The sequence below is a fragment of the Anguilla anguilla genome, chromosome 1 (assembly GCF_013347855.1).
Source record: "Anguilla anguilla isolate fAngAng1 chromosome 1, fAngAng1.pri, whole genome shotgun sequence".
Lineage (NCBI taxonomy): Eukaryota > Metazoa > Chordata > Actinopteri > Anguilliformes > Anguillidae > Anguilla > Anguilla anguilla.
Window position 1 is genome coordinate 72,088,473 of NC_049201.1, and position 11,242 is coordinate 72,099,714.

Sequence of the window (11,242 nt, forward strand, 5' to 3'; positions counted from 1 at the left end):
CCCCGTACGCGGCACGAAACGTCGCATTTTAATAAGCTCTGGTTGGGGGGCGACGTAGGCTCAGGAGGTACGAGCGGTTGTCCGGCAGTCGGAGGGTTGCCGGTTCGATCCCCCGCACTGGGCGTGTCGAAGTGTCCCTGAGCAAGACACCTAACCCCTAACTGCTCTGGTGGATGAGAGGCATCAACTGTAAAGCACTTTGGATAGAAGCGCTATATAAATGCAGTCCATTTACCATTTACTCTTATTGTGCCACAAAGCAGGCATTTTGAGCAGTCTGAGTGGGTGGATCATAAGCGTAGATAATGTGTTACAGTGTACAGAACGCATCACGCATCACGCAGTTTTTGACGCAAGACCGGCCCGACCAGAAGAGAACAGGAAGGAAATGAGAGAATGAGAGCAGATGATGGGGGCAGGGGGTTTCCACTGAAGAGGAAGACTGTGGGGGAGAGGAGTGGGTGAGACGAGACTAAGAGGCGCGCAGGACGGAAACGTCTCTGCATTTGCTACGCACACCAAATCCAAATTCAGATTGATATCCATATTAGTGTCGACAAAGCCAGCCAGCAGTGCAGCGGACGGGAGAAGGCAGGTGACCTGAGAGTGCGGACTGAGGGAACTTAGAAAGCGTCAGAAACAGAACTGAAAGAGGGAGAGAGAGAGAGAGAGAGAGAGAGAGAGAGAGCCACAGAAGGGGAAGATAGAGACTGGTGTCAAAGGAAAGATGACCACAGCACCGTCATGCAGTGAAGATGAATTTCGTCATGAGAACAGGTGCTGTAAACGTTGCCCAAAAGGTGAGATTACCCATCTTCTCATTTTGCTGTTGGTCTTTCTGCGTGAGGGGAAATGCTTGTCAATGTAGACAAGGTGTATAGATTCTGCTTATGTGAGTCAATACAGTATGCATGTCTTCCCCTGACTCCCTCTCACTGTTGATACTTAAATGATTTCTCAATAGGACTATGTTTATGTGTTTATGTCTATATGTCTATTGAGTTTAGTCAGCTGGTACCATGCTGAGCTGTTCATCTCTCTCTCTCTCTCTCTCTCTCTCCTCTGCTACAGGGGAATATGTCCGTTCACCATGTTCACAAGGCTCCAAACAGACAGTCTGCCAGCCCTGCTCACGCGATTACTTTCTAAAAGACGCAAACTTCCTTTCGAAGTGTCAACTTTGTCGATCTTGCCATTCTAGTAAGTCTCCTCCCCCCTTTCCTCCCGGCTGGGTGTTGATCCATTTTTGGCCTGTGACTGTGTTCTAACCCACCTACGCCCCCCCCTGCCCCTGCCCCCCCCCCCCCCCCATCATCCCCCATCCAGGCAGTCACATGGTGCTCGTGGGGGAGTGCATGCCAGACCAAGACAGACGGTGCAAATGTGAGGAGGGCTACTACTGTGAGGATGACAGGTGTGAGCACTGTCGCCCTCTGTCTGCGTGTGCCATTGGCTCTGGGGTCTCCACTCCATGTAAGTGTCTCGGCCCACGTCTTCGATCTTAGTTATTAAGCCGTGTCAGGGTACAACAGCCAATGAGCTACCACAAATCTTCTTGTTTGTCAGTTTGTCACTAGCCATGACGTCATTCTCAGTGGTTATGCTGGTCACACGCAGACTTTCGCAATTGTGTTTTGTTTTCTGACATATCAGTTGCGCAATTCTGATAGCAATCACAAGTTATTTCAGCACATCCTTACCAAAATAAAAGATAAATAAATAAGCTGAAGCTCATCATTTTCTATAGTGAAATTAGCTCATCCTACAGGTAATTGTTGCAATGGGGCAGCGGTTTAGTATAATGGCTGGGGAACTGGGCTTATAGCTTCATTACATTACATTACAGGCATTACGGGCAGACGCTCTTATCCAGAGCGACGTACAACAAAGTGTATAATCATAACCAGGAACAAGTGTGTTGAAAACCCTAGAGGGAAGTACAGTTCCAAGTGCAGGGAACGGCCGCGTAGTTTAACTTGGACCCTGTAGGTTAATCTGATTAACGCAAACAAAAACAGCAACAAAGCAGTCTATGCAAATAATGCAAGCAATAATTGAGTAGGCACGAGTGCAATAACTAAGACACCTAAGATAAACAGCTTACCTAGCTACAACCCTAAGATTACATAGTCAATCAGAGACTACAGGGAGGTAGGGAGGGATGGGGAGAGGTGCAGCCTGAAGAGGTGAGTCTTCAGACGTCGCTTCATTGTTGTGGGGTTAGCCTAGCAGCTGGCATGTTGTTACAGAACCCCTGAGTGAGGTACTTGAGCTGAATTGCTTCACGAATATCCAGCTGCATAAACAGATCGTACGTCTAATGTAATCCATGTAAGAGTATCTGTTAAATGCAGAAATGAAAGTACAATGTCCAAAATTGTTTGTGACCAGCAAACAGAAAACCAAAGCACAATCATGTAGATATTGCGATACATACTGCCGGATTGTTATAGTTTTCTTTTCTCATGTTTGTCCACTTGACCTCAGGTACACTTTATTAGATTAACCTAATATTTAACTTCAGTTTGTTACAACTATATATATAGTTTTAGGTTTTAAAATTTATATTGAGAAAACCTAAAAAAATACAGGTGCAACAAGCTTAAAAAAAGGTTTATCCACTGAAAATTGCTTTTTTGCAGTGTTTGGATCAAAGGCATCTAGCACTTCAATTTTTTAATTCTGTAAACATCTTGAGCTGGTTACAGAAAAGAACAGTTACTTATATGGCAATAATCTCCCCAATTACAGCTAATGGACGAATGGACACAGTCTGCGAACGGTGTCCAGAAGGAAAATACAGCAATGTGACTGACTCAAAGACACCCTGTCTCCCGCATACTCAGTAAGTATCTCTAGGGGCACCGTATAGTGGGAAGACTGGGATGATTCCAAGGGCCCTGACTGACAGGAGCCCTCAACAAAATCGTGTCGTAATTGTTTGGGGATGTGCGGGCCTCGGGTGGTGGGACCCTAAATCCCTGGCGGTACCCCCTGAATATATTCTTCTCTCTGAGTCATTTGGTCTGCATTTAAATTATTTTTCATTTTTGCACCCCCCCGCCCACTGAATTCCATGCAGTTTTCACTAAGAATTTACAACCTCCCCCCCCCCCCGAAAATCACATGGATTCTCCTGTGCTAAATTAAATGAATTGTGGCATGACAATTACCGACTCTGTTCGAGAGCGACCAAACTGAAGGTCAGATTAACTGAGAAATGTGTCAACTGGGTACGAATTCCCTTGTGAATGTTAACCCGGGGCGTAAAAAAAAAAACGGACAAAGACTTATGCATGCAAAAAAAAAAAAAAAGGTATAAACTGCATGAAGACAGTTTGACTACCATCAGTCCGATGGCTAAGCCTCTGCATTTAACCACAGAAAGACTTTGTGTGAGCCCCTCCCACATTTCTTGTTCCTCTCAGATGTGAAGTTCTTGGAATGCGGACGAGGACGCCGGGCACGGAGAGCTCAGACGCTGTGTGTGCGGCGAGGGAGCCCGGTAAGCGTGGCGATCCTCATTACCGTGTGCCGAGGGCAGTCGGGCCCGCGTGCCGGGGTCAGAACACGGCTTAGCTCGATGGGGTGTGAACCGTAATCTGCAAAATGCATCGCGACAGACCATGTGCTTCACCACTTCCTCAGTGACAATTTCATAATCGCATTATGTACTGTGTGGGTTTGGCAAGCAAGGAGGGAAGAACAACTCAGAGGACCTTACATTAAATCGAGTAGAAGCGCCCGGGCAAAGCATTCGCGTGTAAAGGATGCTTATTTAAAATGTAGTTTAAGAAAGATTTTTTTTAATTTAACTTGCCTGTACCACTTCAGAATCTCATCGATTGTTAGATGGGATATGACAACACTGCTTTATAAGGGCATTTGTGTCAACAAATTTTATCTTTCAGCAAGGTGTGATTGGGCCTTACCTGCATGCCTGTGGGCGGGGCTAATTCTGACAGTTCTCATCATTGGCTTCGGCTATTTTTTCCGAAGGGCGAAACGCAGATCAAAGATGAAAGGTACATTTCTAAAACCATTCTAGGGGCCTATTGCCTCAAGTCCATGCTGTGTTTTTTTTTCTCACATTGGGACAGGACAGTACTCACACCAACCTGAGACACAGTTCCAAAAAAAAAAAAAAAAGATTATATATATATATATATGAGGGGCATAGGCACCTTAAGTAGCAGTACTTTGAAATGTATTTTCTATCATTATCTTATCTTTATCACCTAGTTTTGAGTCCCACCATTCAGACCATAGATTGAATAAGCCTTTTGAATAAGGAGGCAGTCAGTCTAAGAACGTGAGCTTTGGGGACTAACTACAGCAATGACATACCTCTTTGTCTTTCATGTGTGTGCTGTATTGAACAGATTGCAGGTATTTGTTCACTAAACCCACTTTTTATCTGTCAGTGTCCAGGCTGGAACTGCCAGTGAATGACGTTGTCTTGAACCTCCCAAACCTCATCCCAGAAGTATACAATCAACTATACGATGAAGAAAGCCATGCACTGAACTGTAATGGACGGCACATTGACTCTGATTTCGCTTCAACAGGTAAACATGCCCTCCAGCCAACACCCCCCCCCCACCCCCCACCCCCCCCAAAACCCTGACCAGGAGTATGTGGTTTCAAAAATGGATGGATGGGTGGATGGATGATGATTTTTGTTGTTACACTGCACTGAAAAAGCTACTAAAACCATGTTCATGTTTTTCAGTGCTGGCCACTTCCTGTCAAGTTGAAGTTCATCACCCTATGAAGAGTGTGGACCTTGAGTGTGACGGACCCGGAAAGATGCCACCACTCACGTCATCGGACCACTTCAACCAATCAGCAGCCAGAACAGGCGGGATGAAAATTTTCACCCCCTCTCCCTGTCAATCACAGCCACAGGAGGATGAATGGTCCGGAACATGATTCTTGGCACGATGCATTACAGTTTTCATAAGAAGAAAAAAACAGATGATAGGCCAAAATAAATGTATATTTTATGAGCACATTATATATTGATTTTTAATTTCATATTTAGTTTTTAGTATTTACTTCCTGTAAAAAATAAATAAAAATTAAATGCAGACACAAATAGGTACATAGTCAGGTACACATTTTCCAATTAAGTTCTGAGAGGAAGGCAGCCATTTCACTCCGTTCTTGCGCTCTACCTGAAGTGAAATTTCAACCACTGGGGAAAGACGACAGCACAATGACACAGACAAAAAACTGCCAAAACAACCTTAAAGATCTGCAAGAATGTCATTGGTGTCTCCTCCATCAAATTCTGTCTCCACCTGCAGGTGATCACCGAAAACACCACCCTACTGCTAAGGCCGTGTGCTACACTGACACATGGTGGTCAAAAATAAAACAAATTCGCAACGAACGTTGACAGCGCCCAGTGCGCTCAGCGTGCAGTCTGGTCCCACAGTAGCAGTTTCGTCACACTTGCCTCCTCTGATGAGCAATTATTAAACACGGTCCTTCTGTAGAAAATGGACCTCGGGTAGATAATTGTATCGTTGCTTTGCTCTGTGCTAACTGCATGGCAATTCACGAAACGTGGAAAAACATGGACGACGTGCGCAAGTGTCTGTGGTCCCCGGCAACTCGCAGCGCTGACAAGGTCGAGATTTAGCCCGGGTTGCGCCACTTTCAGGTTACATGTACCTCCATCCAGCACTCATATTGTACTTTGTATCATTATCTTCATGTTGTAGCATGTCATGTCTCCTAGTTTGACTCGGCATAGAGGTCAAAGAGTAATGTTTACTGTGTGAACTAGACTTAATGTGTTCATGGCTATGAATAACTGTGACAAAATATGTATTGTACCTTATCGGACCTGTGTTTTGTAGTTGTTCCAATGACCTTCGGTAAGCATTTATTGTACATTGCTTTATATAAAAGAGTCTGCCAAATCAATGTAATGTAATGGATTGTGAGTGGCATCACTGAACTAGGGATGAGTATTTTGTCTCAACAGGACATGGCCTCCCTTCACTGACTCCCAGTATGTTTTAGGATTGATTTTAAAATTGTATTATTTGCCTACAAATCATTAAATGGGCTAGCTCCAACCTACCTCTCTGACCTGTTATATCCACACGTCCCATCAAGGTCACTCAGGTCCGCTGCCCAGTTGCTTCTGGTTGTCCCAGGATCAAGGTTGAAGCAGAGGGGAGATTGCGCTTTTGCAGTGGTAGCCCCCAAACTCTGGAACGATTTGCCTCTGCATGTTAGGCTTGCCCCTACACTGCCTGTTTTTAAATCCCATCTTAAAACGCATTTTTATTCCTTGGCTTTTAACTCAGTATGAGAGTTACCCTTCTTTTTCTTATGATCTTATTGTTTTATTATTTTATTGTCCTTTTATCTTTTAAACTGGTCTTTGTGTTTTTATTGTGTTGTTTTAGGGTTTTGCTATTTCTGATTGCACAGCACTTTGGTCAGCTGTTGTTGTTTTTAAAGTGCTTTATAAATAAATTTGGATTGGATTGGATGATGCCCAGTGGCCCATATTAAATGATGTGCGACACTTACAACAATCACATTAATGAAGAAAATAAACAAACGTAAAAGGTTTTTCCCAGTTACAGAAATAAATCATTTCCATGCATCACCCTTGGTTTTAACCCAACCTGCTATCATGGATTGATGTTGTTTTGTAGCTACAGTGAAACCGAAGATGGACACCCAGGGGAGTAATGAAAGATGGCCACCGTGCGCAGTTGACCGTCACACAAAGATGGCCACCAAGGCAGTTCTCACTGCATTTACAAAATAGAGAAAACAAATTTAACATCCGCTCAGTTAGGGAAAACGTATGACAGTGGGAAGTAGAAACCAGTTAGGGAAGTGTATGGACTCAAGTGACCTCCACACCTGGTTGAATTGAATGGGAGATGTTTATAAGGTTAGGATACTGGACTCGTAACTCTGAGGCTGCAGGTTTACTTCCCCGGTGGGATCCTTCAGCAAATGGCTTATCCTGAACTGCTCCAGTAAAAAAAATATATATACAGCCGTTAAAGTGGATGATGTGTGAAATAATGCAAATGTATGCAAAGGTGTTGTGTAAGTTGTTCTAGATGTGAGCATCGGCTAAATTACTTGAATGTAAATTTAGGAATAATAGAACAGAGACTGGCCAAAGTAACCCCTGCTGTTACAGCTAACACTATTTACATGAGGGAATTGACAGTGTGAAATATGAACAGTAGCATCATAGTGTATAGTATAGTGCACTTATTACAGTGATAAGTCAATGCCTATGGATGCACAAAATATTTCATTCAGTTATAGGTCTGCAGCCAAATTAAACCATGAATGTAATGACTGTCTGAGGGAAGACATAACTCCTCTGAACATAATCAGACTACACAAAATTATCTGCAAGCAAACTGAACAAAGTAAAATAAATTCAAGGACGTGCAAAAGATCTGATTTTTGGAGCTCATAGTTGTCAGTGCAACTTCATTAGGGTGACCCTATTCCTAGACCTACAGGCGGCCAGCCAAATTCACTGAACATTCAGCTGTTTGAGTCTTTGTTTATGGTCAATAAACTGGAAGTCATCTGTCTCACGGATACTGAACTGAACGATGGAAATTATCTATGTGGGAAAGCTATCTTTTGCCAAGTTCAAACTAGGATTTTGTTTGAAACAATCCAAACAAGCCATGCTGAGACAAAACACCCTCTTGGGAAAGGTTTGTCCTGCTTCATTTGAAAATGAAACAAACCAAATAAAAATCAAAAAGATTTTTTTAAATGGCCAATTTGTAGCAGCAATTATTATTGCTTGTTTAAAAGTGCTTTTGACATGCAGCAGTGTCTACCCTCACTGCTAAAAAGGACAGAAACACTTTAAACTTAATATCTGGGTTTAGACGCTAAAAACTAAAATGCTGTAGTATTCAGCCACATAACATAAACAGTTTGTAGCAGGTGTTACTTGCTTGCTTGTAATGTGAGTAACTTAATGGGGACCCAACTAAATTGTGATTTTTCTCCCTATCGCATTCACAACTGGGTAAATAAAAATAATTTTCTGAGAAAGTTGATTATGCAAATCTCACTTTATTACCATTTAGCTAATACCATCATCGTAATGCCATGGGATTCACACAAGGTCAAACACTACTGTAATGTTATTGAAAATGAATGTGATTCACAATTCATCAAGGGTTTAGTCCATAATTAAATTGGTTAAACATAAGTCCGTTTTATTTACAATCTCGGTTCTTAATAATCCATTTAATTGTAGGACGCTACAATATAGTGTTAGCACAGAACAGTCCTGCATTTCATTGATGGTGCATGCAAGTACAGCATGGTACATTTCAGTAAAACAGAACCTTTCTCTATGAATGGTTCAGCCACGTGAAGTACAAAAAGAGTAAGTGTAGTACAGTGTTAAATAACACAGTAAAACACTTGTCATACATTGTCTAAAAAACTTGTTACAATGTATTTTTGGTCAGTATACATTAGTTAAACACTGTTTGATATAACTATTACAGTACAATACTTAAATGATATTCTAAATAGGTGCAATGATTCAAACTTGCCACCAAGATAAGGGACATTTAAAGGGAGAAACAGTGGCTCAGGCTTGTAAAAGCCAAAGACAGTCCAGTAATGGTGCGCTGTAAAGGGTCTTTTGAATTCCACACTCAATCGTTAATATACCATTCAGGTAAATATACTTTAATTAACAAACTAAAATATGAACTAAGAAGTATTATAATATTCAAGATCACCATTTCACCTTGCATCTCCTTCAGTCCATCATTTGATTTTCTTGAAAACTTGCTTGGCGACCACCCCCTGCACCCTCATCTCCTGTAAGATGTCCAGAGGGAGGGAAGAGGGAAACGGAGAGATCGGCCAGGGAAAAGAACATCTTACAAAAGAGAAAAAACCTGCACGTGGTCGACGTGCACTGAAAGAGATTTTGTGCTGCAAACACTGGTCTCTTTCTCTCCCGCCCCCCACCCAATCCCCAATCACATAATCCCTCTGGTTGCTTTCAACATCCGTTTAATCCTACCTCTCCTACTTGGTACCCTGTGGACTCCCCGATGCCTGGCTCCACATATGCATCACTGTTAAAAAAAAAAAAAAAACTCCCTGCCTTTCCATTGGCTCCTGCAGTCTTCTGACCACTACACTAATTCTATGCCTGCTTCCCTCCCAATGCCCATCCTAAACATTTCCTTTGCCAACTGCTCCCCTGGCCTATTCCCTCTTTTCATCATTAGATACTTTCATCCCCTTCCACACCTCCCCCATCACCCAATTCATCCTTGATTCACTAGCAGCCACTTTCTCTCTCTCTCCCTGAGCAGTCTAGCTCCCCTCCTGTACCCCCTCCCTCCCCCCCCCCCCCCCCCTCCCCCACACCTGAGGTGGAAAATCCAGGTTCAGAAAGTCCTCCCCAGTATTTTGTTCCAAACGCCCAGATTTACTCATTCTCACAATTCCTCAGCCAGGAGGCAGGACTAATTAGTGAAATCAGCTGGCTGAGTTTGCAGGTAGAAGAAACACATGGCAGGACTTTTACTTTCTGACTGCCGGACTTTCCACCTCTACACCCCCGTACCCCCACTCACCAGATGCAGCAGGTCTCCCTCCACCCAGTGTGTCCATCCTCTGCCCTCTTTCTCCCCCTTCTGCACACACACCAGCTTGTCCCCCTCCCAGTCCACCGTGGTCTGCGGATGAGTGCCAAGGAGACAGTGCGTCTGTGAGATTAACTAGGCGGCCGCGCATTAAATTTGCCTTTCTTACGTTAGGAAGCTTCTGGAACCGTGTGATAATGCTCATTTTGCTCCGGCCTGTTTGGGTTTTCAGACAGGAGTGGCAAGCAAGAGAGGCACTAGACAGAAAGACCTCCACAGACAGCCAGCCAGCTAGACAAACGTGCAAACAGACAGACAGACAGACAGACAAACAGACCTCACACACTCGTCCATCTACTGGACCCAGGTCTTCTTTGAATGGCTGTCCTAGGGCGAAGTCCATATCAAAGTTTCGGAAGGTGGTGAGGGTGCGGATCTTCATGTGACCAGTCGCTGGGTCGTGGGTGATCTCTTTGTTTGGCCGGAGAAGGCACACAATCTTTCTCAGGGCAATATTTATATCTGAATGAGGGAGGGAAGATTTAGCTAACCAGTCTTAACAAAACGAATGGGCTAAAGCCACTCCATTCACAACAAAGCAGCATGTATATATGTGCATGAGTATGAAGTAAAGTTACTCTAGATTTGGACCTGGCATCATTCATTTTCAAATGGCAAGTGAGGAATGGTTAAAGGTTGCGAGATGTAGGCTAAATACACCCAGACTAACTAGACACTACATCGGGGCTGCGAGACACCGCAAATATTGACACAGAACTAGCACGCAAAAAGAATAATTACACAAGCCAAATGCAAAAACTAATAACGATAAACACACCAGAAAACGTTTCACTAATACGACTAATCTTTATACTCCAAACTATAATGAACAACAAAAAAATCGCGGTGAGCTTACCTAACGCATGAAGGTAGGCGTCCATGTTCTCTTGTGAAACCATCTGGTACAGTCCTGTTAGATTAAGCGCCATCTCTCACTTTTATATGTCGATAGTTGTCGTCTCCACTTGCGGTCTTGACTGGTGAAACTCGCTCCCACCAAATCTGTTACGCTTAGTGATCTAGTTAACCCCTCAGCCTATCATACCAGTTTCCTTCCGTTATCTTGTATCCCCGCTTTCCTCTGGAACACGCGACACTGCCGCTTTGTTTAATATGAAAATCACTCCAGGTTTCGCAACATGTGATTCAATTGTTACCGACACTGTCTCTGCATGCAACTTCCCAATTGTGCCTGAGGGGGAAAGTAAACAAACACTGCAAATTATCCGAGCTCCTCCGCTATTCAAACTCCTTCCTTCCTTGTGCCGCTACTGAAACGTTACACAAACTATCACTTTACCTTTCTCCCTTAAGGGAAAAAAAAGTTTGAACTCCACCCCACTAAGAAGATGCTAAAAGTCTCTCCCACTTAACTGCTTCGTTTCGGTACGGATGTCCCCTTTGCGCACATTAAACAGGCCTACCTTTCAGTCTCCCTCAGGAGTTTTTTTTTCTTTCTTTCTTTTTGTTTTACGAACGCACTTTTATCTTCGTAACCACGCGAGGGAGGGGGAGGAGAGGAGCGTTTATTCACTTCTCTGCGTTTC

The 11,242-nt window shown here is 43.5% G+C and overlaps 2 protein-coding genes across 2 annotated transcripts; one reads left to right on the forward strand and one right to left on the reverse strand.

Annotated features, from left to right (window-relative positions):
* Nucleotides 1–372: 372 nt before the first annotated feature.
* On the forward strand, nucleotides 373–6,089 carry LOC118221178 (tumor necrosis factor receptor superfamily member 5). The gene is made up of 8 exons (XM_035406004.1): nucleotides 373–800; nucleotides 1,072–1,200; nucleotides 1,327–1,473; nucleotides 2,752–2,845; nucleotides 3,429–3,505; nucleotides 3,912–4,025; nucleotides 4,425–4,568; nucleotides 4,733–6,089. The coding sequence occupies exons 1-8, from the start codon at nucleotides 728–730 to the stop codon at nucleotides 4,930–4,932; spliced, it is 978 nt and encodes a 325-aa protein (XP_035261895.1). The 5' UTR covers nucleotides 373–727; the 3' UTR covers nucleotides 4,933–6,089.
* A 1,986-nt stretch (nucleotides 6,090–8,075) lies between these two features.
* rbp5 (retinol binding protein 1a, cellular) lies at nucleotides 8,076–11,193 on the reverse strand. Its single transcript, XM_035425309.1, has 4 exons — nucleotides 10,552–11,193; nucleotides 9,973–10,157; nucleotides 9,627–9,728; nucleotides 8,076–8,856 (listed from the first exon to the last, which is right to left on the reverse strand). Exons 1-4 carry the CDS (start codon nucleotides 10,622–10,624, stop codon nucleotides 8,803–8,805), a joined length of 414 nt encoding a protein of 137 aa, XP_035281200.1. The 5' UTR covers nucleotides 10,625–11,193; the 3' UTR covers nucleotides 8,076–8,802.
* Nucleotides 11,194–11,242: the final 49 nt, after the last annotated feature.